We start from the raw sequence: 26,879 nt of genomic DNA on the forward strand, positions 1-26,879 counted from the left end.
TTTAGTTGCTGCTGTTATTCTGTGAAAGGTGAACCAGAAAAGTAACGCAAATCTGCAGAGAAGGAAGAAGAGGGAGTGGGGAAGATGAGCTACCCAGTGCAGTGGGTTTGTGTGGCAAGGCATTGGCAGTCATGAGACTAGAGGGGTGACTTCTGTAAGAAGCTTCTAGAATCTTCCCCGAGTCCAATAACAAAATGCCAGCCAGGTCCATGGTGGATCCGCTGCTGTCCAACGCTACGCCCATCAACAAAGGTAGTAGCATGTCTGTGAGAACATTGCTAAGCAAGGGGAAAAAACTACTGCACAACAGTACCTCTACCCAGAAGGAGGAGTGAGAATATGTGAGAGCAACAACTTCGCAGACACCAAAGTCAGTGAAGCAGGAGGAAGAGGAGGTGCTGCAGGTGCTGGAGCAGAAATTCCCCTGCAGACCATGGCGAAGACCATAGTTAAGGCAGGTTATTCCCTCCAGCCCATGAAGATCCACACTGAAGCAGGTGGATGCCCGAAGAAGGCTGTGACCTCATGTAAAGCCCACACTAGAGCAGGTTCCTGGCAGAACCTATGAACCCGTGGAAAGAGAGAAGCTCACACTGGAGCAGGTTTTCTGGCAAGACTCATGATCTCATGGACAACCCACGCTGAAGCAGTCCATTCCTGAAGGCCTGTACCCAGTGGAAGGGATCCACACTGAAGCAGTTTATGAAGAACTGCAGCCTGTGGGTAGGACTCACACTGCAGAAGTATGTGGAGGACTGTCTCCCGTGGGACAGACCCCATGCTGGACAAGAGGAAGACTAAGGAGGAAGGACTGGCAGAGATAATGTGATAACTGACCACAACCCCCATTTCCTGTTCCCCTGTGCCACTGCCAGGGAGGAGGTAGAGAAAATCAGGAGTAAAGTTGAGCCTCGGAAAAAGGGAAGGATAAGATTTGGTTTTATTTCTCATTAACCTACTCTGATTTGATTGGCAATAAATTAAAATAATTTGCCCAAGTCCAGTCCATTTTGCCCATGATGGTAGTTGCTGAGTCATCTTTCTGTCCTTATCTCAACCCACGAGCCCTTCATTAAATTTTCTCTCCCCTGTGCAGCTGAGGAAGGGGAGTGATGGAATGGTCTGGTAGGCACCCGGCATCCAGCTTAGGTCAACCCATCACACCCAGAGTTAAAAACAATGACCTTTTCAATCAGAAGAGAACTATGTTCTGAATCGACTAACGGCTATAGTTAGTTAAAACCATTAGTTAAAGAACAATTGTGCCACTGTAACAAGACACTACAATCCTGGAATACTAACACAGTACCAATTTCTACCTGCTTTATAACGTCCAACAGCCTTTTAAGAATTTAAATTAACTAGAAAAGGTTCTACCTGCTGCAAGGAGGATGGGACAGGACAGAATCTGACTTTCAGTGGATGGCTGACTCACTAACAACTTGAAAACATACAATATGTAACTAAGTTGCCTGTCTTATATGTATGCCTACAAACATAATTAAAGCTGTAAGACTGATCAGGAATCCTGAGATGCAGAAGTTTCAGGTATTCAGACTTCCTCAGTGCCCAGCTTTCTTTGCAGAGTTATAAACAAACAAAGCATAGCAAGAGCAGATGCTAATTAAGTCCTCTTCTGTAAAATAAATCTGAAAAGGAACATTATGTAATGCTTAAATGCAGTACTAAACTCCTTCCACAACTCCTCTCATTACAAACCTTTTCTGGCAGTTGCGACTCAACTTCCTTCTTCAATCTTCTCAGCAAGAAAGGTCGAAGCACTTTATGGAGACGACGGATGATCAGAATAGTTTCTTCCTCATTTAAGTCCACCTACAGAAGTTTGTAAAAGTCACTACAAGGCAATTCAGTGTATTAGGCAATATCTTCTTTCACATTAAAGGTTAAGTACGTGAAATAATTACTTGCATGTTACAACCAAACCGACTCTGAGTAGAAAAAGATACTCATATTAAACTTTTCTGACATTATACAAAAGTGGCTTTTAGTTAATTCCCTCAGTACCAAGGAGAGTTCAAACACTGCTCCTTCTGCGTAAGTGCCTGTTTTCATCAAAGTGTTTTGTTTCTGATGTTTAAAAAAGAACCACAACAGTACCCTTTCTCCAGTCATGGCAAATGGAGCATTGAACCACTGTTCAAAGGTGCTACAGCTCTTGAAAATGGTTGGAAGGAGGAAATTGAGAAGAGCCCAAAGTTCTGGTAATTTGTTCTGCAATGGAGTCCCAGTCAGCAGTATTCTCCTTGGGGCCACATAGTGAGTATTCAAGACCTGAGTCAGTTTGCAGTGATGGTTCTTCATTCGATGGCCTTCATCTACTATCATGTATTTCCATCGAATCTGGAAGAAAACAAAAAGTTAGCAAAGTTAGAGTAGGAGAGACTTAATCAAATTCCTTCCGTTAAGTGTACAATAAAAATATCTCAAGCCTGAAACAACAGTCATGTTCATTTATGAGAAAAGCCAAATCAAGCACTATCCAAGTACCAGTACCCTTGCAAGTAGCAAAAATAGCTATGCTGAATTCCTCACATTTCTGAGAATGATATTAGGGCAGCTGACACTTCTAGGCCAGAATATGGTCCACACAGCAAGAAACCACATAAACTCCAAATGAATCTGTTTGCAACAAGAACCTTGACAGGAGACAGAAGCATTTTCAGACAAAATAACTACACTCTCAGACAACAGCAACCTTGAACTTTGTTTTGCTTCAGCTAATGCTGATTTTTCAATATGAAAGCCTTAAATGGAGTCACAGATATTGAAAGAAAGCTGCTCAAGCCTTCTGTTATGACCTGTACTACAACATGGGCAATGAATGCATGTACCACACTGACCATACACTAGGATATCCTTGGTTTGTACTTTCATAGGTGCTAATTCCACTTCCCAGGACAGACTGAATGCCATAGCGCTGTCCTCCCCACCTTTTAGCAAGGGTTAGCAAAAACTAGAAGGGAAAGAAAGTCCTGCAGTTTCAAGCTGCTCTCAAGTGTTCAGAATTATGCTAAGAAAATGCACTGGCTTCGTATCAGAGAGGAAAAATGAATAACCTAAACACGCAGCATGTAATAGAATGTGAAAAAATTAAAGTGAAAATTAACAACAAAGGGACAGGATGGGAAAAGACCTCCTTAGTCTGCCTTGTGTGTACATGAAATAGTCTTAAAAGCACACTAACTTTCAAATCAGTTCATTATATCTGAGGGAAATATGCTGACAGATAGTGAGCCTGCAAGAACTCAGTCATGTGTAGTAAAGAGTCTGGATACCAAATTCATGATACATGTAACGACTGGGTCATTTGTGTATAAGTGATCACATAGCTGGAAAGGCTCTAATAGAGTGAAAATCAGGCAAAAACAATGGAAAAAAATTACAGCCAGGACCGCAGATTACATTAAATGCCATGAAGCAGACGGGAGAAAAGTCATGTTTTCCCAAAGACAGGCAGGCATACAGTACTGACAGAACTGCAAAAAGCAATTAGTCTTCTGGCCACATTCAGGAAAATCCTGGTGTTTACAGGGAGATGAGCTGTGACTGAGAAGTCCAAACATAAACAGAGGAATAGAAAATTAAATGAAAGGTTTAGCTTATTGAAGGACTGAACAATAACTCAGGACTTCCCTTTAAAACAAAAATTTGTTTTGTGTATGCAGCACTTGAAGGCATCTTGAAGGTCCTGCTGTTAAGAGATTAAAGTCAGTATTACCTTAGCAAGGATGTGTTTGTCCTTTATTATGTACTCATAAGTAGTTAAAAGAACATTAAATTTTCCACTTCGAAGCTGAGGAACAAGTGAGCGGCGCATCGCGGGTGTACCCTACAAAAGAGAGAATTGAGTAGTCACTCTTCTGATGCAGAAAATTATCATTTTTATGAATTAGCAGACATAGAGCAACCATATGAACCTGTAATCCTACAGTACTGCAAATAATATACTGATGCATTTCAGACTTCTTCAGAGTGGTTTCCCTAAAAGGCTGCTATATTGTAAAGCACTGGAAACACATAGCTAGCAGTCTAGTTTCCTTACAAACTGCTTGGCCATACCACTAGTACAGTGGCCAAACAGCAATGTCCTCAGCTATGTATAAGTCCTGAAGTAGTTATCAACTGTACTGTTCTCCTTGGAAACCTTGCAATGTAGAAATTAACAATTTTATTCTGTATTTCACTATGTGAAAGGAATCGCAGTTTAATACAGTCTCCTGAGTATGATTAACTCTCACTGCTTAGTAGCGGATATAAAACATCACAAGCAGTTTAGAAATGCATGCAGAGGCAGAGGCAGAGGAAAAACTGGCTCTATTATCATTTCTACTCTATAATAATATAAAAAGCAAATCAAACCTTGTAGGATATCTTCACCACAGAAGGAGCCCATTTGTCAAATTCGTAAGTCCAATTGGACAAAGTCCTATCATAGAGATTATAAAGAAAAAGTAATACATTTCATTATTTACAGGTCAAACTTCATATATAAATTTTTCCAAATGGTTGCCAACTGTCCAATACACTTCATGTAATCAACCTCATAATTAACAGTATATTTTAAAAATGCACTTTATATACTGTAATAAAATACAAGCACTTCTGAGAGGGGAGTAAACAGAAAAAAGTGTGAAAACCTCATTCGGCCCAATTCAGAGGCCTCTCTGAAATCAATTCTGAATAGTATTTTACACATTTCTCTGTATTTAGGAGCATATTAAGGATAAGAAAAATAATCAAGTGAAAAATAGATTTGTAAGTTCTTTTATAGCATTCATCATTCAAGAACTGGTATTACAACTTTTCAAATGCAGTCTCATGAATTTAATAATAAAACTAATCCGTGTTCTACTAGAATAGAACTATTTATAATACTACCCAGTGCCACTATGCAGGTCTGGTTTTACACTGTGTTTCTGCTGTTTGATCAGAACAAATAGGTTTTTATGGCTATGATACAGGAGCAAAATGTATTCTTGAGGTTTTTTGGTTGCTTGCTTTTTTTTTGTCCCTCTTACTGGATCTGCAATGGGAGCAGTGCTAGCTAGTAAGAAAGGGCAGAGAAAGGTGATTTTTAAAATGTACATAAAAAAGACATTTCAGTTTCTCTCTTCTAGAAACAAAGAAAAATCACTATTGACTACTTAAAGGAAAACCAATTTTTTTTTACTGTGCCTGTGTGAAATCTGACATTAATAACATTCTCCCTTTAATTTTAACTTTGTTTTACTCTATAGACCTTCTCCTAGGCACTGCCCTTCAGACTAGAGCTCATCTTTTGTATTCACACAATAGGCACAGGAGCAGTATTCATGTTAGTCAATCAGTTACTACTGTAGCACTGCCAGAAGACAAAATACTTCAAAAGAAATCAAAAAAGATGGCTACAAATGAAATCTATCTAAATCATACAGCATATTCGCTGGTGGACAAATTATCTAACAACAGGGAACTTCAGCACATCAATCATATCACTTATACAGAAAAAAAAGCAAACAACCCCTCAATAACCTGTATCAGTTATATAATGCCTGGCAGGTTTTATTTAAAACACAGCAGTACAAATCACTAAACTCCACACCTCACCTTTGGTGAAAAGAAAATGCATTAAAACAAATGTATAAAATAAGCAGCAACTCAGAAAGCTAAGGAAAAGCAAAAGGAGTCAGTACAATAAACAATTACAACCTGGACACCTAAGCAAAGCGTGAATATTCTCCATCAAGGTTACATCCAAGCCTAGCTCTACAGAACTTAAAAGATCATCCAAACTCATTAACGTATGATTACTTGGTATCAGATGGAGTGTCAGTTGTTTAAAGAATTAAACAACAGATTTTTAATATCACAGCAGAAAGCTGAATAGGGAACTGACATAAATGTAATATGAAAGAAATACCATCCCCCTCTTGTGGCTTAAGAGTGAATTACAGTAGACTACTCGGTTTGCCAAAAGAGTTGAACAGAATCAAGTGCTCTCCAACCCAGACAACTACCTGGGACGAAATGATCAAAGAAAATACTGAAACCATGCTCAGTGTGATCACACTGTACACCTCATCTTGCCATTACATGCAAAGTAAGCGTGTTCAAACTCAGAATTATAATAGCAGAAAGAGATCCTTTACTTACGAAAGTGGAACAATGATCAGATAGGGGCCATTCAGCCTTTTGTGCTCCATCAGGTAAGTGATGAGTGCAATAGTCTGTATTGTCTTTCCTAGACCCATTTCATCAGCCAAAATTCCATTGAGATTGTTATTATAGAGTGAAACCATCCATTCCAGTCCCTGGAGCTGAAATTGAGAATAATGGCTTCAGTTACTTAATTTCCACACAGGCAATTAATACCGGTAGTACAGAACCAAGGTTCTGATGTCCCTGCTTACTTAGACATTATATTTCTTTTAATAATACCATAGGCACAGGCATCACTGGCTGTCTCAACACCGTTCCCTCCAAAAAACCCAAAACAAAACAAAACCAAGATAAATTTCTGGTAACAAATGTATGGAAATCATCCTCTTGTTTAGCAGAGCCCATAATATTAAGTTAGATTTCATACATGCGGGCTTTTGTATAGCATACAAAGCAACACAGACACTCACATGTAGAGTTAACATTACAAGAGTTTGTTCTTCTATTTCAACACTGTCAAATGTTAATGCCCTTGTCACACAGACTTCTACACACCTGTACATTACATTACTCAAGCAAGCACTAAGTGGTTTTGCTTCTAAGATCCAGATTTTTGGTGTGCCTCATGCAGGGAGACAGAAGTAAACTAAGCAATCTGAGAAAGTTCAGAGAGAAAACTCTGCATGCTTTAAGTAACCTTCTGTTGTCCTTACTAGAGAGTATCCAAAATACAAAACCAGTGTTGTCAATTTACTGGATTTATGTACATGCTGACCGCTTTATGTTTAGGTATTAGATACTCAGGCCACCAATAATTTATCAGAACTTGTTCTCAACAGTATGTCCCACTTACAAAGTAGCTTCAGAACTGAAAAAAAAGGAAAACTGCCTTTTCTACATCACTAAACTTTCTTCACTGACACATACTGATATGAAGGAAGAGACAATCTGACCAAACTTGACAGTAAGAAACATGGAAAAGCAGAAAAAAAGTTGAGTAGGGAAAAGCATGTATAATCCAGAGCACAGGAAAAATATAAGGAGTGAAGGGGAGAGTTACATAACAGTCTCCTTTAAAACATTTTTGCTAGATCCGCAGCCTCAATGCTCCTGACATAAGCTCTTCAGATAAGTGTGCCTCTCACCTCTGCTACAACTACTAGATAGAACAGGCATCATAAAGAACAAATCTACTTACTAAATCGGCAGATATCACATTGAGCAGCTAAAAGATCTGGTCTAACTGGTAATCCCTATGACTGTCTGTGTAACTTCACAGACCAAATTATTTTGCTTTGTGGCACACAGGGAAACTGCACTGCAAAACACACATCTGCACAATTTAACAATATTTCTATGTTCCATAAGTAATTATTATTATTCAGCAGGTAAAGAAATTATCATAATCGTAACGTCCTATCCATGAGCACTTTAAGCCAATATGGCCACCAAATTAGTATTGTTCATTTAGTATATCAGGTATATCTTCCCAGACAATGAATCAGGATTACAGAGTAAAGAAGGCTGCTAACTGCACCTGCTGGCCCCCTGCTTCCCTGGGTGCACAAGCTGGACAACATATTGACAATAAGGCAGGAAGAATAGAGAGGGTGGATGTTCCTCAATCATGAAAGAGAAGTTAACATATCACATTCAAAATTAGTCCCTAAACAACATGTTCCCCTTTTTATTGAGAGCTTATAGTGAGACACTTGCTAGTGGGATGGATTCACAACAGAATTCAAATTCAGATTGAGTTTTTCTATGAACAAGAAGGATCGTGGGATCATTCAGTCTGGAAAAGACCTTAGGTCCAAAGCAGGTCCAGTCCGGGGGCCAGATTGCCCTAGACTTTTATACAGTCAGTCACTGAAAACCTCCCAGGTAACATCTCTCTGAACCCCTGATGCATTGCACTATTGTCCTCCTCTGTTCTGTACACCAAGTCTGAAACCTTGTTTCAGCTTTTTTGCCATTATCTGGTTTCCCACGTCCCCAAAATAGGAGCCCAATATAAAAATACTAAAATACTTTGAAAACAGTGATCAGCTTAACTCTTTAATTTTAAACTATCTACACAAGTTACTGTAATAGACAGCAGTGCTGAGGAGCAGAGGAAGCAGGAGCTGTAATCATAATGCTCTGCACACCGAGAAACAGAGAACTTTCCCCTAGTTCTCTGCAAGCAGAAACAGTTACACATCTTTATAACATCCTGGTTCTTTATTTTATGTCTGATTACAAAAAAAAGATGCAAGGTGTTGGGAGTTTCCTAGAAAGCTGAATAATAGCCGAAGTGTTGAGAACATGTACCAAGAACCTTCTCAATCAGACATGAATCTAGCTTATGTCAGAGTACAGAAGTCCCTGGTTACTAAACCTACTGAATGTCTGTAAAGAACATAACACATTAATCTCCACAGTAAAACACTTTTCTTTCCAAATTTTATCTATCACTGCACTGAAATATTATGATTATAATTAAAAAAATCAAAATCTAAACTTTTAAATATTGGGAGAAAAAAAAGTGTTAACCCAGTACAAATGAAAATAAGAACTGAAACTCCAAGTCAATGAGAAGGATAGCAAAACCAAAACATTATTGCTCTGCAATGAAAAAAAAAACCCAAGTTACAGGTACATGCAGCAAGCTAGTATTACTACAGCAGTATGTATAAAATGTTACCTATGATAGGCAACTGTCATTGTTTTGTCCACGTAATTCCCAAAATCTAACCTAACAGAGATCTTATATTTCTTTACCAATTTTCAGTTTGCTACTTGAAATACCACATTGAAATGTCGAGAATAATTCCAGGTTTTAAACAGTTAATTTTTTAATGGTTTCTCACCTGATAATGTTTTAGTGTGCCATTAATAAGAAGAGAAGACTGCTTTTCCACCCTTTCAGTGATTGCATGAGCAACAGTGTAGTAAGACTGAGATCCTCTAGCACTATATTGCATGCTATATTCATCATCCACATCTTGTTTGGCTGTCCTGGAAAGCAGAAAAAGGACTAGAATTAACACAATCAAGATATTTTTTTACCATAGGTCACATATGCATGTCTAAAGAAACTGTGCAAATCCCCAGCTGTGGCAAGTACACCAAAGGGTGCAAGCTACTTTATAAACAGTACACATTTAATACTAAATGATCATGTTCCTTCTCCTGCATATATTCATGCCAGAGAAGCTACCACAGGTCACTGTAAGCTAGCGCAAGCTGCTCTTTAGAAACGTCCCTGTGAGAAATCACAGTTCCTAACAAAAATCAGCATCTAAAGAACACTCACTCAATGATTTGCTTTGCATCTTTCTCAGAAACTTCCTCACTGTTAGGATCCAGGAGTATCTTCTCATCTGCTTCTAACCTGCTTGATTCTTCTTCATCATCCTACAGAACACAAGAAAAGAACAGGTGTGCTGGGAACTGAAACATCTCCCGAGGTCATACTTTCAACTGACATTCATATATTGACAGCTTTCATTGGTCAACGCTTTAAGATAGAAACCTGAATCACAAATACACCTATTCTTCAACAGAACTGTACTGCAGTCTAACAAGAAGATAATTTTTGAAGCACATTAATCAGCAGAAAGTCATGATACTTTGAAATAAAAAGTATTTTCTTCTAAACTTATTAAAAGCAGATCACATTCTTACTCTTTTTAAAATAACTTGTCTTCTGGGTACAGCTGCAGTGGATAATCAACCATGAAAATGTCTCACTAATGAAGCTGAAAAGTTCAGCTCTGAGTTCTGCAAGTGTATTCTCCTAGCGGATGATTTCCTCAGCTCTAAACAACACTGGTGCTAGAGAGTCCATGCTAAAAATGTGGGCACATGTCTCTTAATGTTCCTCCTAGAATCTGACAGGTATCAGGCCCTCCTCTCCTATCTTAATACTGAGCATCTTGTAGAAATACACTAGCAGCAATTAGTCCTTCAAAGGCACATACTGTAACATCATACAGTCCAGTCAACTTCAGTGATCATTTGGTCTGGTATTGTAAAGGCTAGATTTGGGAGATCTGAATTCTATACCTAGTTCTGCCAGTAGCCTATTGATTGAACACAGTCCTCTACTCCTCAGTTTTCCTCTTCTTTATAAAGCACTTGTCCGAAAAACGCTTCGCAAGTATTGTTATTGATTATTCATAGTATCTCGTATTTTGATTGTGCAGGTTTGGGAATTTTGTGTGTGTTAATTTTAAGATTCTTTTTAGAATTTTTGTAACAGTAGTATTTAAATACCAATTAAAGTACTGAATCAAATAAGCCCACCCTGAACAGTCTGAACCTAAACCCCTGACATAATCTCTAACTTTCTAATTAACACTGCAACTGCCTTATTCAGAAATGCCAATAAAGCCTCTAATGCATAAACATTAAAAATGTTAACTTCCTTTAGGAGAAAGCCAAAATACAGCCTTTTCTGACATACATGTTAAAACAGGAACCTGCTTTTATTCTGTGGTTCATGATAATTAACAGTAAGAGTAAAATATTTACTTTTAATAACCCCGATTACCAGTTAGTCATTTAAGGCATATATAAAGGCCAACCACCATGAACTGAAAAGGGTTACAAAACCACTTCTTTCCCTGTTTGTCTTATTCTTAAAACACCTACACACATGCCATCACTCTCCCATCCTTCCTTATGAAAAAGATAAAAATATCACATGAAGTACTTGGGTTGTACTGTATTACTTGTGACAGTATTTTTTTTACAGGCACATACCTCCTCCTCATATTCAGAACCACTTTCATCTTCACTGTCTGACCTGGGAGCGACTTCATAGCTATACAAAGATGACAGACAGATTATGAATTACAAATAAGAAGAGGAGGAATTAGGTTCAATACAGATCCTACTTATCTTACATACAATAAAACGAGGAGGAGGGGAGGAAGAGGAGAAAAATCAAAAATAATAACTAAAAGAAGCCTAAGCAAAATATCAATGCAAACAGAAATAGCAGCCTACTTGTATGCTAACTACTCACCCAGGGTTCATTTCCAGCCAAGCATCTAGCTGACTCGCTTTTGGTGCTTCTGGACCAAGAAGAACTTTGCCCGTTTCAGTGTGAGTCACTTTGACTGGAAGGTCACTCATCTGACTGCTCTCATCTATTGGCTAAAAATTCAAAAGAAATTTTATACCATACAGCAAACGAATTTCAGGCTTGTTATATATAATAAAGTGAAGGAAAAGCACTTTCAAAATTCCAGATCTGAACAAGCAGTGAAGTCTTGTTATCAAAAGCCATACCTTACCACACGGCTATGGAGTAAACATTGAGTCACACTATTTCTGTGTGTAACATTGTGTATGACATCCACAAACATATCACAATATTCCAAATAAACTAACAAGAGCAGTATGGAAAAAAATGCACTGTAGGCTTCTATAAAACAAGACACAAGTTATGTATTTAGTCCTGTTATTCATACCAACAGACATCTATAACAAGAAAAAAAAATACACTGACATTACAACTTCTCCTCTTGTATGGAGAAACAAAGATGTACCAATTTAGCTAACTTTTTAAGTAAAGAAGGCCTATTCCAAAGATTCGTTGTGCTGACTTCTTCAATTAAGCTGCTATAACACCTGCAGTAAGAAAACCTTTTTTTTTATTCTGGTGGTCTAATAAAATCAGACTAGCATAATTACTTTTTCTGCTATTCTTTGCCCTGTTTAATCACAGATTTTCTACGAAAACTTTTTTCCTTTTACTACTGCTACTACTGAAGAATCTTTTCTTAATATATATGTGAACAAAAAATAATTCTGGGTAGTTACAAATGCAGTGACTGACAAAGTAAAAAAACTACCCATTTCCACAAATATTGAAGTTACAGGAATATTATGTGCATTTTCCTTGTGCAACCGTTACTATACCAAACAATTCTGCTGCAGGTTTTTAACTACATCAGCAAAAACATCACTTGCAAATATAAAAAAGACCAGAAGTAATATAATAAATACCATTCTAAAGCCTTTATAAAAAAATAAAATGGCAGAAAAATGGCATTAACAGAAGAGCTCTTACTAAGGCAGCATATGCTATGATACTGAATGAAAAATACTATTCAAAGAATGACACAGAAAAATTACTAATTTCTATCTGCTTCGAGGAAGAAAGAACTTTCAGATGTCTTAAGCCACGATAATCCTATCTTGTATCCTGTGTCGAAAAGGTAATTACATGTAACGGCAATTTATTTCATAAAAAATGAGAAGCTAGAATATATTGTGTTTGCAACCTCACTTTATAAAGTAAATTAAATACACACAAAGACTGCATGAGTAACATTTGCTTTTAAGGACATAACAAAGCTTAGAAGGGTTCTTCAGCATATTCAGGGATAGAATTAATGTATTTTTCTTCCAGTGCTCAACTTTCTAAAGAGAAACAGGTTAGTATAAATGTTAATGTAGATAATTTTTATTCCTGGTTATAAAAACCAGCTCTTCTTAGAACATTTGTGGTCCGAAACTTTTTAAGCTAAAACACCTTGTTAAATTCATACCTCTCCATCAGGACCAAGACCAGATGCCATTCCTTCTGCATTTTCTTCAGCCTTCTACAACAAATGAAGAAGTGAAAAATATCACGGTCAGATTACAAGAATAGGGAGAATACTTTAGACTTAAACATTTTGGACCATGAATATGTTTCACTCTTTTCACTCTGTTTCTGAAGAGCGAGGGAGGCACATAATTAAAGATATGGATGGGTAAGTAGAAACAGGCACAGAGTTACCACCATACACACAAACCATTTACTAGCTTGAACCGGGTACCCACAACACGTCTAGTCACAGTAATAAATCCGCACCTACAAAACAGCTGGCCGACTGAATTCCTGGTCCAGACCTAGAGCTCAGTAGCTTACAGGCAGTGCTAATACAAATAAAATAGTCATTAATTTTTGTGTGATTTACTACTTATTTCCTCTCAAGTGCCTTAATGTCCATTTTGGAGATGACACCAGGTATCACAGATTGCATATTCATGCAGGCATTTTTATTTTGGCTCTGTCCAGAGTTTTTTTCCGGTCTGACAACTAACTAGAAGGGGTATTCCGGGAGTTGTTTGCACTATATCTCAATTAAGTCCAGACCACAGTTGGTCAAATTACAAACAAAAAGAACCCTGGAGATCTTAGCTGGAATAAGATAGATTTTTTTTTTCCTCCCCAGGAACCACTCCGAGAAATAAGTAGTATCTTCGTCAAAGCCTGTGCCAATTTACCCTACTTAAAAAAGTCAGGTATGAGCAAATGGAAGAGAGCTTGCTTCTGAATCAGAACTTCATTAAACAATTCAGGCAATAAGCTAGGAATGATAGAATTCAGCTTGTGCCTCTGTCACAGTTCTGGGTTTGTAGTATTACCGCACAGTTTTATTTTGGTTACCAACATAAACAGATCAGACTAACAACAAGAACAGATCTCTTAAATTGTGTTTCACAGATAAACAACTTCCAAGTATTGTTCATATGTGTCATAAATTTAGATAGTCTAGTTGTGTCTTTTTTTTAAAAAAAGTATACTTAAGGAATAGCTGCACTTCCAAATATTGAGATGATCCTCAATATCTGCTTCAGATCAAGCCCTGAGCCTTTGCCATTTAAGTCAATTTTCCAAGGCATGAATGTCAAATGAACATGCAGCAGCAAACACAGGCCAATTCTACATTTTTAAAAGGCTTATTCTGTTCCTTTTACATAGCCTTCATACTTCAGGATACATGCCTAATTATCTGGATTAACCACCCTTTCACTAGTATTACCAAACTCAGAAATCTGTCTAAGCTTCATTCCAGATTAGAATGTAAAACCTTTAAAATATTTACAAAACAGAATATACTTCAATAGACAAAAAAATAACCTGAAGGAGAGGTTTATAAACACTTCACCGGGTTACACAAATCTCATTGGTTCTGCTCAATGCAACAACAGCTGATGCTCAGAACAGAGTGAGGCAGGATAAGGACTGCACGTATCTGGCCTCAGCTAAACAAGCTAAATTGATTGAGGGTATTTCTTCCTTGGATGAACAACAAGGCGAGGAGTCCATCCTTTTGCACATGAGACTGCTCTCCAATATATAAAGACTATCTATCATAGCTTAGCTACAGTCAATGAAAAGAACCTTAGAACTCAAACATCCACTGTGAATAAGCAGGAAGCATCAGTGCTGTTCACTGTGCAAAAGACCAGATCCTGCTGTGAGAGCAGAAGCATTTACAACCTATAGTTAAAAACTACTTTGGAAAGCATAAGCATGTTACAAAGGAGATAAATGTAAATAACAGGTATCTTGCATTTGTATTTTGGGCAATGCAAAGGCATCTTAAATCTTGACAATTAAATGCTTGACACAGAAATACCAAATTCATACAAGTAGGAAACTACATTTTCTTCTCTGTATAACAACCTGAAACACTATTACAGGTAAAGGTAAAAGGCCACATAGCAAGTTAAACTGGCTGATCAGATGAAAATATCATTTCAAGTTTGCTTTTTTTTTATCCATGACCGCAGTGAGGAGGATGCAAGACACTAGCTGAATAGGAGGCTGGACACAGAAGATGCAAACAGAGAAAAACTAAAAAAAACAGGGAAATTCTATCATAAAGATTTCCCAAACTGTCTCACAGAGAAGAAATGAACAAATCTGAAATTTTATTCTAAGAATATAGACTTCATTGGGATATTATATTATCTGAGCCTAGCAAAGATGAGAAGTATTTCACCATCTACTTCTTTGCTGCCATTTCTAGAAGAAAGTCCTAAGAATGCTCTTCTCTTATTTGTCCCCAAGTACAAACCACTGAACTACATGTGTTAGTAGACTAAATGTTTTACCTGCATCACAAAACATTAAAGGGTAAGTATTAAAATTGCATGACTTCGAAAAATACACAGTGCTCACCAGCTTCAATGAGTGCTGCCACCAAGCAACAATGAATTTATAGAATTATACATTAAAACAAAGACTAATATTTGTATGTACCCCTATACCCTTGACAGATGTAGTGGAATAACTTAATTACAAAAAAAAACCTGCAGATGATGAAGACAAAGCTGAGATTTTTTTTTTTTTCTGCAAATCTTCCTTTTAAGTTTTAGGCTGGTACATTTAGAAGCGCTAAATATTTATGGGGCATATTTCCATTTTAATTCAGTGACAGAAAACTATGTCTTTATTGACACAGCCAGAAGATACTCTGTTCTTCATATATTCTTCAGCTAAACTGACATAGAAAGAGAATCATACCACAGATGCGGATTGTTGAAGGAATTAATATTTCTTATTAGAGCAGTGCATTTACTCCACACACTATCTCACTAAGGATGATCTCTACTGTGAATTATGTACAAATCAGGGCTGTTCTCACTGGTAATACAGGCCAAGAACACTGTGTAAGTTACATCTGAACTTTGTAGGCAGGTGATTGTTCCTATGTTGAGAACATACTCTCAACAAGAAGTACAAAGGTTCTGAAGACTGATAGGAGAAAACATGGAGCATTTTTTACACCACATAGGTCTCAAATCAGGACTTGTTACATGTTGGTATTTATTAGCACATTTAGAGTGCTACCTGTAAGCCCTGTAAATATAATACTCATATTTGTATCAGTAATTACTAGTAAACTAGGAATGGAAATAGGGTATAAAAACCCTCTCAGCCATCCTGCAAGAAACAAAAGGTACTCAGATGTCACAAAAATGACAAATTATTACCTAATGATCATTCCACACACAGAATTCTGTTTTCAAAACTAGCACTGTTCCATTTCTACAAGCCTCTCTCACAGGGTAAAATACTTCATACAAGAAAGGTAATTTTGGAAAGCTTCAATTAAATGGTAAGAATGCACAATGAACAATACTAGTGGCAGAATATTCATTTGCTATAACAAACCTCCCAAAGTTCTCTCTCTCTCTCTAGTCCTTTCCAATGGTCCTACAAAATGCAGAATGTGGAGGTCTAAAGAAGCTACCCTGTAAGAAACAGCAACACAAACCAGACTTCCCACCTTTTTTGTCCAATTAATTCTGGATCCTTTTTGAGTACTTTAATGCTGATTTGCACATCTTGTGCAATTTTACCTGTAAAAAGTTTATCAGCAAATCAATGTTAATTTTCTAATCTTGCCTTCTTCCCACCACCTTCAGAATTAGCAATAACAAATTTCTTAAATATATCAATGGAGAGATACTAGCTCCCTCACTGCTAAAAACCTGCCATTGCTGATGATTTTAGATACTCTGGTGCACGTATAACTATTGTGTATCACTACATTTATCAACATAAAAATTCGATTTGAAGAAGAGGTAACCTAAAAATACCAGCTGTAACTACTTGCCTTCTTTCTTCTCCTTCTCTTCTTTTTCTCTTTGGCTGCTTGTGCCTGTTTATGCTCCCATACGAGGTTAGTCAAGTTAGCCACATACTCATCTGTCTGCTGCAACAGGTAAGCCAGGCGTCTATCTTTCTTTTGGTCAATCAGCTTACGGTAGCCTTCTTCATCTTCAGCCTAGTAATAAAAAACAGAAATCAGCCATGACAGAAATGTTTCCAAACGAACATTAACTAACTCCTATGTCAATAATCATGTGTTATCTTAGTTAAGTCATTATGATCTGAGTAGGTAAATGAGGTGGGTAAAAAATTAAATGGACTATGAGGGCAACAGGGTCATACATTTGTGCTAATGGGTCACAGAATCACAGAATCACCAAAAGGTTTTGGTTGGATGGCATCTTAAAGATTACCTACTTTGAACTTCCTGTTGTTGTAGGGACACCTTCCACTACATCAAGTTTCTCAAATCCTCATGTAAACTGGCTTTGAACACTTTCAGGGAAGGAGCATACATGACTTCTCCGGGCAACGTCTTGCAGTGCCTCACCACCCTCACAGTTAAGAATTTCTTCCTAATATCTAATCTAAATCTACCTTCTTTCAGCTTAAAACCAATGCCTCTTGTCCTATCAACTGCACTCCCTGATAAAGAGTCCCTCTCCATCCTTCCTTTACATCCCCTTTAAGTACTGAAAGGTTGCAATAAGGTTTCCCTGGAGCCTTCCCTTCTCTAGGCTAAACAACCCCAACTCTATCAGACTCTCTCATACAGGAATTGCTCTGGCCCTCTAATCATCTTCGTGGCCCTCCTCTGGACATGCTCCAACACGTCCATGTCCTTCCTATGCTGAAGACTCCAGAGCTGGATGCAGTATTCTAGGTAGGGTTTCATCAGAGCAAAGGGGCAGAATTACCTCCCTCCACCTACTGGTCATGCTTCTTTTGATGCAGCCCAGGATACCACTGACTTTCTGGGCAGTAAGCACACATTGCTGGGTCATGTCCAGCTTTTAATCCACCAATACCCCCAAGTCCTTTCTCGGCACGGCTGTGAAAGATGTTACTCTATCTGGAGACAGTAAGAAGAGACATACCACAGGGGTCTATCCTAGGGTATGTTGTGTTTAACTTCTCTAATCAGTGAGCCAGAGGAATGGATGGAGGGTGCTCTAGTCAAGTTTGAAGATGAAGTTGTGCCATTTCTGGCTTTAGAGGTTTACAAGAAATGACTGAAAAAAGCCTGGAGCTGCCTGCTTCGACCTTGATGTTGACACTGCTTTGGAAGTTGGCAATGGGACTAGAGAGCTCCTTGTCAGTCTAGGATTCAAGGACTCTGCTTCTAAGTATCTCTTACTCCTGTGGACTAATGACTAGAAAATCTACAGCAGTTATGACAGGTAAGGGGGGGGGGAAAAAAAAAGTCACATAAAATCACACCAGATTACAATGTCCCAAAGCAGAAATGCTTGGTGAGTCTCCCACACAGATGACTGAATTTTCAAAGACATGAAGCACAGGTAACCCAAACCCAGAGGAAGAACAAGGGAGCAGGACGCAAACTTGTGTTTAGTCCTTTTTCCAATACGAATAAAAATCTTTTCCTTCTAGTTGTTACAAGAAAAATTCCTTTCAGGCAGATTATCTATCCATTTTCTACTCTAGTGTTATTTCATGTTTGATCCAGGTCACTATCAGAGACATGATTCACCAGATAAGCCATATCTCTGAGTCACTCTGACAACTTCTGTATCTTACCCTAACAGCACTAAATGTGTTATTAGGGTAAGGCATACCAGGCAAAGTTATTTTCCTGTGTTATGAAAATATAAGGCAGCATTTGAGCACATCAGAAAAATACAAGGGAAGCAGCAGAGATGCCTTTATCAATTTTGACTAAAATATCAAACAAAGGAAGTATACAATGCCTTATAAAACCAAACTCAGGTAGGAAATATTTTAAAGATTATTACTTTAAAAGACACCATTCTGGGAGACAAAAAAAATCTGCTGCCTTTGTGGTGACACCAGAACTGCAGCAGGTTGGCAAGAAGAGCTGTAATCTTCAATCTAGGCTTGTAAAATAGCTTGTAAAATTCAGTTGTAGTGTTCAAAACCCTAAGTTTTTAGAATTTATTATTATCATTACTATTATTACAGAATGCACAATCATCATAATCTAGCCAAGGTACTGCCTTTATACGTTCAGTATTTTTCATGGTATCTTTTAAAATCATATCAATGCCCACTCCTACATGTGAAATTACTAGCATTAATGAACTGTTAATAAACATTCTGAAACGACAGTTATGCACAAATCCATTCCACTCTGTCCTAAGCACAACACACCTGATATCATGCAGGTGCAAGGAAGAAAAAAACTATCATACAGCAAGAAGGAGTACAGCCCTGGAACATTAATGTATAGAACTGACTGCTATTGATTCTCAAGATGCTATTGGGTTTGTATTTCTGCATGAGAAATCAGCTTTGTGTACACATTGCAGAGGAATGACATGAGCAAGTTCTTCATATGGTATCTTCAAAACTATAAACACAGAAATAAAACACAGTCCAGTATTTATACGATGGACTGTTACTCTCATAATTATATAACAATGTTAGTATCTATAGCTAGTAAGACTAAGCGATGTTACACAAACGTGGCTCTGTAAGTTTTCATACTGATGGAAAAAACAATTATACTTATCCAAATCCTTAAAAAAAATAATAGAAACAGCTATATGCTAAAAAGAATAGTGTCACATTCACTACCATAACCAGAATACACATAATCAAACTGCAGCGGTTTTAGATTTATACTTATTGCATCACAGAAACTTTATTCTGCAAAGGAAATATACGGGTGTGGCTAAGCCTATATACTAAATATTAAAAAGTATGTAACGTCAGCTAAATTAATCATATTCCTTCCTCTTACCATTTTTAATTAACCATATTCCTTCTGCTCCTTACCATTAGTCTCCTCATTCTTTCTTTCTCAATTCTCTCAGTTTCCTTCTTCTGCTCACGTTCAGTGTTGGCATGCCAAGTTGCCACAGCTTTAGAAAGTTTCTGAATTTTCCCAGCAACTGATCGGTGGTACTCTTTAAAATCTTTAGCATGCTGCAATATGCTATTCAGGTATTCCTAGAAAGAGAACAAGTTAGTGCAGACAACTGGACAACGCACAGGATTTGAAATTGGGAATACAAAAGTTCTAACCTTATCATTTCCCCAATTACTTATCAAATGATGTGGAGCTTTCTTCGATTTAGAAACTCCAAAGATAAATAAAATAAGTAATATGGAAGACCCGCACAGCAAACGAGGGTGCATTTCCGTCATGGGGTGACATCTACTAGGTCAAAATACCTGATGCTTCTGTCTACGCTTCCTTTCCTGTTCTATCTTCTGCTGCTTCTCAAGCTTTTCTGTCATACGGGCCTCCCTCAAAGTCTGGCGTTTGCTTCGTTTGTACGCTTTGGAGTTCAATGCTGTCTCCAGTGTTGTGTCACGACGCATGCAGGCTACTACCTCTTGTCTTAGCTGCCAGCAGGAAAAAAAAAGAGACATTTAGAATCAAATCATTTTTATTACACAGAGGAACAACTTTCAACACTGGTATGGCAGAGCAAAACAGCAGAAGTCCAGAAGATGTCCCAGCCTTCTCTTTCCATACAGTTCTGAAAAGATCCAGCACCTATAAGGTTGTAGCAGCTATGTCTCCCTAATCTTCAGCCTCCACAAGATGGTCCAAAGCCTTAATTACTCTTAATCGTAATTTCTTCCTTCTTTACAAGATGCTGCAAATGACTCTTCTGCTGCACTGAAAGGGGCTAGCCAAGATGTTATACCATTGAAGTAAAACATGAATGAACAAAGTTTATATATATACTTTCTAGAGCTGAACTTGAACATAGCTGACCACTTGTTTCAATGCCAGCTGCAGATAGCAGGGAGAGGTAAACGTTAGGGTCTTAGAATAGTATAGCCACAGTCCCTGGAGTGGAGTAGGGAGAGCCTGGTGCTTTTCATCTGACCTCTGACAAAACATCATTACTAAGCAGTGCCAAGGGCAGAAGGAAGGAAGACTTGGACATCACGGTGCAACTACTGCCAAGGCTTCTGTCAGGAAGTATTTTTGCTTGACCTGCCAAATCACATCTTTGTTCTTCCAAATTAGCTGGAAAAGCTGATGGCAAGAGGCCCACTGAGAGTCTGGCAGTTTCTGAAATTAATTTGCTGATACATGCAGTCAACATTCAATTTTTATCTTAGGTATCATCTTGTTATGTTTAATTTTGAAAGTTTGTATGCCACCATGGAAATCCTGAAAACAGATCACAGAGAAATACCACACAACATCAACATACAACTGTTCCTAAAACAAAGGGAGCCATAAATACAAAGTATGTCCAGAAAGATGTGTCTACTGGGATTTGTGTTAAAAAGCAGTTTTTATCCTATTCCAGCTCTTGTTTTGTCTTTGTGCCAAGGTCACGTTCATTATGGAAGACAAAGTTCTGTGGTTACACTTGAGACTGGAAGAATAAAGCAGAAAGCAAAAATAACACCTGCACATTTTTATTAACAAAATAAACAAAAATAAAATCTAACTTAAACATATCTGACTTGTTTATTGGTCAAGTTTGCCCTCATGCAAAAATCTCCAACTTAGGCTCAGTCCTGCCACAAACTCTCTTGCCAGTTTACTCCTTGCTACAAGAACATGTTTAGCTGTGACACTATGAGAATTTTCCTGAAGTAAAAGGCATTACCTGGCGCTGGAAATTCAGTAACCTAAGTGCCTTCAACTCCACTGTAGCTTTGGTTCGCAGATCAGGAGGCAGAGAACCAGGCAAGTTCTCTAGTTCCTGGATTCTGTGAGCAATTCGAGCCTGAAGCCTAAGGTAACAGAAAATTGAAGAAGACGTCAGAAGAAATCTATAAAAGTGGTTATCAAAATTATGTAGTAAAAATAGGCAATGTATCTCAGGCATTAATGTGGCTTTTACTAATTGTATCAGAATTTTGCAGAGATGACATTAGGTATCCTTCTTCACTTTGAAAACAAATTACCAAGTAACGAAAATACCCCTTGGCTCTTCTTTTAATTTTTACTAGAAGTATATACATGAAAAGCAACACGGAAATTTTTACTCATACTATACAGAAGGCTAATTTAGTGTCCTCAAGAATAACTGAAGGAGAATTAGGATAGTTAAGTTTTTCATACAGACTGAAAAGTAAATCAAGAAGTCTTACTCCCTAATAAGAGAAAGTTCCAGTAAAAGCTACTGGAAAAGATACTCGTCCAAGTCCAGAGCAGTTCATGATTCCCACAGAAAAATTATTCATTCAGAAAATGACAGTGGCATATTTTGTTCTCTCAAAATGACTACACTAAAAAAAGTCCATATTATTTTACAACTTCACCTGCAACTAAGCATTCCAGTTATTAAGAAGAGACTTTAGTGTACCTAAGGATCCAAAATCTTGATAATTAAGAGGTTTTCTTGGAGATATGATGTAGTGTTATACATCCATATTAAAAAAACATCCAAGATGTACAAAGAAAATACTGTTCTAAATCACTGATGGGTGCCTGCCTGTTGCTTATAAATACATGGACGTAAGTATATATTACAACTATGATTCATTATTCTATTTCACTCCCCAAACAGCTGCAATGCTACTCCTGAAACCATGACCAGATTAGTATTTCCAGGATTACTTTTCCTCCAATTTGTTTCCTCCATATGTTGAAATGACAGCAAAACAGAGGTCTGCACTGAGCTGCAAATAATGACACTTCTACATTTTTATGGGTGATTATCTTCCTTTTATAATCCAGCCAGAAGGAAGAAACAGGAAAAAGAATCAATATTTCTAAGTCAGTACACATACTACCTCAGAAAACTCTCATTGAAACTCAAGTCTATTCTCTATTAAAATAAAGTCCTGGTCAAAAAAAAGTTTAAATACTAGTGAAAATTTGCAGCATACACATGGAAGAATAATAAAAACAGCAGCCAGATAGAGTACACATAAACCAAAAAAAGCAACACATTTTGGCACTTTATTTCTGGCTTTTCTATTAGTACCATAGGCATAAAGCGGAGCCCACAGTACTACATGGGCACAAAGCAGAGCACACAAAGTTCCACCTCGACATGAGGAAAGACTTCTTTACTCTAACGGTTGCAGAGCACTGGAACTGGAGAGCCTGTAGAGTCTCCTTCTCCAGAGGTATTTAAAACCCACCTGGACGCAATTTGTGCAACCTGTTGTTGGTGAACCTGCTTTAGCAGGTCGGTTGACCTAGATGATCTCCAGAGGTCCCTTTCAATCTCAACCATTCCGTGATCCTCTGGTACTAATTATATTGCCTAGGGTACTAGCAATAATAGCAATAGCAATATTTTCTTCAGCTATCAGCAGGATTTTTTAAATAATTTCTCAATAGCATCCCAACTGAAGTAAATGCAACAACTACTTGAGGTGTTTCTCATCACAACCACCTTCTAGTTTTAAAGAGAATGACTGCACTGTGTTGGACTACCAGTATCTTCATGAAAAAATAATAATAACTATTAGGTAAACAGAATGGAAAGAAAGAAGTTTCCCGTACGCTTTTTACAAGCACTTGAAGGATATAATCTCACCATTTAAAGGATATATTTAATTAATCTTTGCAGTTCAGTAATTTATCTTAATCCATGAAGTGGATAGTGTATCTACAACACAGGTATCTCTGCAAAACAAGTGATCCACGCATCTTCATTTGAGGTCAACAACAGAGGTTACGCTTGCACATTCAAGCCTGAATAGTACGGATGTCATGCAGTAAACAATGAAGATACTTAAGAAGAGACTTTATAGATAACAGAAAGAAACCATAGGCAATCTACAGAACACTGGCAAGCATACTGTGTTTAATTAGCAATGAGAAGGTGGAAAAAAGCCCTTCCACATAACAGAACAACTTTAAATTGCACACATTATTATTAGCTCTAAGAGATCTATTCAGTCAGATTAAAAAGAAGTACTTTGAAGAAGGTGTTAAGGAGAGTTTTATAGAAGCACAGCATGAATTTTTCGTTCTGGCTAGATTTCAAGAAACACAAGTTTAATAGCTCTCCACACATGAGTAACTTAAACTTCTTACATTGATAAGTATTTTAAATATCTACATTTCTTTTTATCTACTTTTAGTCACACAGAGATAAACAACAATTATAATATAATCTCATCTCAAATCAACATATGCTGCAAATAGCTTCTTGGCAAAACCATGTGAATTTGACAGCAAAATTAATTCTCCATTGTTTTTTTCTCTTTGTATATATACACTGGAGCCTTTTTCATAATCAGTTCAAGGCTTTTGCGGGAGAAAAAGCAATCTGCTGATGTTTCATTAGATATAAAGCTTTTTCAGATCCTGCTTAATAGATACATTGCTGCTTCTCCATTTGTACTGGTCTATTTAGCACATGGTAAATGAACAGGAACGCTATACCGTAATTCTAAGTGTCTATTTGATTAATTACTTGATGAAACAAACCATGTAACTTCCTAGTAACATGGAAAGGAAAAAAGAATTGCTATCTGTGAGAAAAAAAAAAGATGTAATTTTTTTAACAGCAAAAACTAGTGTTTGACATTTACAGTATTGTTCTGTTAGATGTGCTCTAACACAGAAGTCATGTAAATGAGCAGTTAAGAAACAGAACTGTATATGCAGTAGCATGTATTCTCCCCTAAAAGTCTGCTGTTACACAATTGAGAAATGTGTATACAATAAAAGACATTGCCAAACACCTCAGCAATTAACTTTTTATCACATAGCTCATGAATTAACACTAAATTACTGTCTCACCAGCAGTACACTTCACAACTTTAGTCCAGAAACACCACTTTCAATGTCACTGCTGTAGTTTAACCCTGGCCAGCAACTAAGTGCCATACAGCTGCTTGTTCACTGCACCCCTGCCAGCGGGACGGAGAAAGAATTGGAAAGGTAAAAGTGAGAAACCAATGGGATGAGATAAAAAGCTTAATTAAAAAGAAATAGAATTTTTTAAAGACTTGTAAGAAAATGACAGATAAAAATAACAAAGAGAGAGGAAAATAAAACCTAAGAAAAACGAGCAATGCACATGAAAACAATTGCTCACCACCAACCAACCTATGCCTAGCTAGTCCCCGAGCAGCAAGCACCCACCAACTTCTCCTCCAGTTTTTTTGCTGATCACGATGACATTGTATGTTATGGTACATCCCTTTGGTCAGTTGGGGAAAGCTGTCCGATCTGTGCCCTCTCCCAACTTTTCATGCACCTCCAGCCTACTTGCTGGCAGGGTGATGTGAGGAGCCAAAAAGGCCTTCATGCTGGGAAAGCACTGCTCAGCATTAACTAAAACATCAGTGTCTTATCAACATTATTGTCATCACAACTTCAAAACACAGTCATACTAGCTACTACGAAGAGATGTAACTCTATCCCAATCAAAACCAGTATAGCCACTACGTAAATCCAATCTGTAATTTTCAAGAATTCCTCACTTAATCAGATTGAAAGCTCACACCTTCCCACAAAACTCGGGTTAGTGCTACAATTCTTCCATCAGAGCAACTGTGGAACCCTGTAATGGCACGTCCTACAAGCTTTCTGAAAAACATGTTAGAAAACAGTGATTGCCCACACTGAAACAGCTGTGTCCATTCAGTCCTAAGGTAAGAAGAGTAAGACTGACAAAATGACCAAAATAACATGCCAATAAATTACTTATGCATCATATTCTATGAAAAGTCAGAGCTTTTCTGGGACCAAGGCCTAGATTCTGGACATGGCACTGCATCCTAAACCACTAAACCACTTCCCAATGTTTTACCTCTGTAAAACAGAAGTCATTAAGCCAGTCTTCAGTGAAATCACCAACCTTTTTGGCTACCTTTCCCTACAGACTGACTGTTAAAGTGACTGGAAGATGCATCATCAGTCCAAACCAAGCAAATATGCTGACTGCAGTTATCCTCTGACAGATAATGATCACAAACGTATTTAGGTGCAGATCAAGCTCGGCAAATTCTCAGGGTCAAATGTTTAATAGCCTTGTTGATGAATAGAGGGAAGAAGTCTCTTTCTAACACCACAAGAAACGTCATCCTCTATGCTTCGTAAAGAATACAAATCACCAAATCATTAGGGCACTCAGGAGGCAACGGTTAAAGATCATGCTTCCTGGTAAGCTTGTTTTATAAAAAAAATCCTTAATATTCTCTCTGCTCTTTGGTAGTCCAGTTAACCACACCACCACTAAAAAAATTTGATTTCGCTGTAGCCACTAATTCATCAGCCTTTTGACCTTCACTGTTCTTAGAAAACTAACTTCCCTTTTGCTTCTAATTCTGAAAACTTTCTGCACTGAAGAGGTTTCTCTGTAGAATAAAAGTATACTGATTTCCTAACTTTCAGTGCTTGCAGCATCCAAGTAATACACTAATCCAGCAACGTCCGTCAGGCTATTTTAAACTTAACTGGTTTGCAATGATACTGTCTCCATATGCTTTACCAGTTCATAACTCAGGGCAGAATTACATCATTGTTTGCTTTGATGTCTCCACACTTTTTGACATAGCTTCTCACTGGAAACTCAGTTCATACTATTGTCACTACAGTAGTTGATTACAAGAAATGTCAGTTGAGAAAGTGAAAAACAACGATCTGCACATGCATTTGAATCTTGTTATTCACTTTTACCTATATTCACGTTCTTGGAGTATTTCAACAGGATCCAATCCTTGTGGCTTTTGGATAGGGCTGATCCGATTCTGCTTTTGCTGCAGTTGAACAATGGGTGAAGGTTGTCCAGGCGGTGGCTGAGGTACAGAAGGCCCAGGCATGGCAGCAGTAGGTTGGGCAGCAGCAGGGGCAGGAGAAGGCCTCCCACTAGGGGGTGGTGCGGGAAGCTTTTGCTGCGTGTTGGAGACACTCATATCTGGTGCCTGGCCTGAATCATAAAAAGTACTTATTCATAACATGAAATATAGAATGCAGGAAGAAAATGAAGATGGTTTCTGAAGCCAAGACGCGAAGCAAAAATAAATACTGAAAATTACCAGAAAAGGCACCTGAAACTTTACAATGAATGTGATTTCTACTTTCATCCCTGCTGACTTTTAATTCTAGCGTCAGAAAAACTAAAATGGCTTTAGAACTGATTTCATGCAAGTGTAGGACCTAATTCTGCCTTTGGCTCATTATCCTTGCATCACTCAGAAAGCATCTACAATTGCAACCTTAGTAGGTCTGCTTTTAGAGCTC

At 37.7% G+C, this 26,879-nt stretch overlaps 1 protein-coding gene across 7 annotated transcripts in view; it reads right to left on the reverse strand.

The window, feature by feature from the left end:
• Positions 1-26,879, reverse strand: part of SMARCA2 (SWI/SNF related, matrix associated, actin dependent regulator of chromatin, subfamily a, member 2) — a 113,123-nt gene that overhangs the window by 55,465 nt on the left and 30,779 nt on the right. For all 7 annotated transcript variants that reach the window (XM_054054375.1, XM_054054370.1, XM_054054371.1 and 4 more), the window contains 15 exons: positions 26,316-26,565; positions 21,331-21,457; positions 19,925-20,098; positions 19,526-19,699; positions 16,554-16,724; positions 12,705-12,758; positions 11,174-11,304; positions 10,909-10,969; positions 9,458-9,558; positions 9,012-9,159; positions 6,154-6,317; positions 4,381-4,447; positions 3,740-3,850; positions 2,119-2,361; positions 1,720-1,833 (listed from right to left, as the gene is read on the reverse strand). In XM_054054375.1, the coding sequence (XP_053910350.1) occupies positions 1,720-1,833; positions 2,119-2,361; positions 3,740-3,850; positions 4,381-4,447; positions 6,154-6,317; positions 9,012-9,159; positions 9,458-9,558; positions 10,909-10,969; positions 11,174-11,304; positions 12,705-12,758; positions 16,554-16,724; positions 19,526-19,699; positions 19,925-20,098; positions 21,331-21,457; positions 26,316-26,565 (2,090 nt within the window). The remainder of the gene's footprint in view (positions 1-1,719; positions 1,834-2,118; positions 2,362-3,739; positions 3,851-4,380; positions 4,448-6,153; positions 6,318-9,011; positions 9,160-9,457; positions 9,559-10,908; positions 10,970-11,173; positions 11,305-12,704; positions 12,759-16,553; positions 16,725-19,525; positions 19,700-19,924; positions 20,099-21,330; positions 21,458-26,315; positions 26,566-26,879) is intronic.

Source organism: Cuculus canorus, chromosome Z, assembly GCF_017976375.1.
Source record: "Cuculus canorus isolate bCucCan1 chromosome Z, bCucCan1.pri, whole genome shotgun sequence".
NCBI lineage: Eukaryota > Metazoa > Chordata > Aves > Cuculiformes > Cuculidae > Cuculus > Cuculus canorus.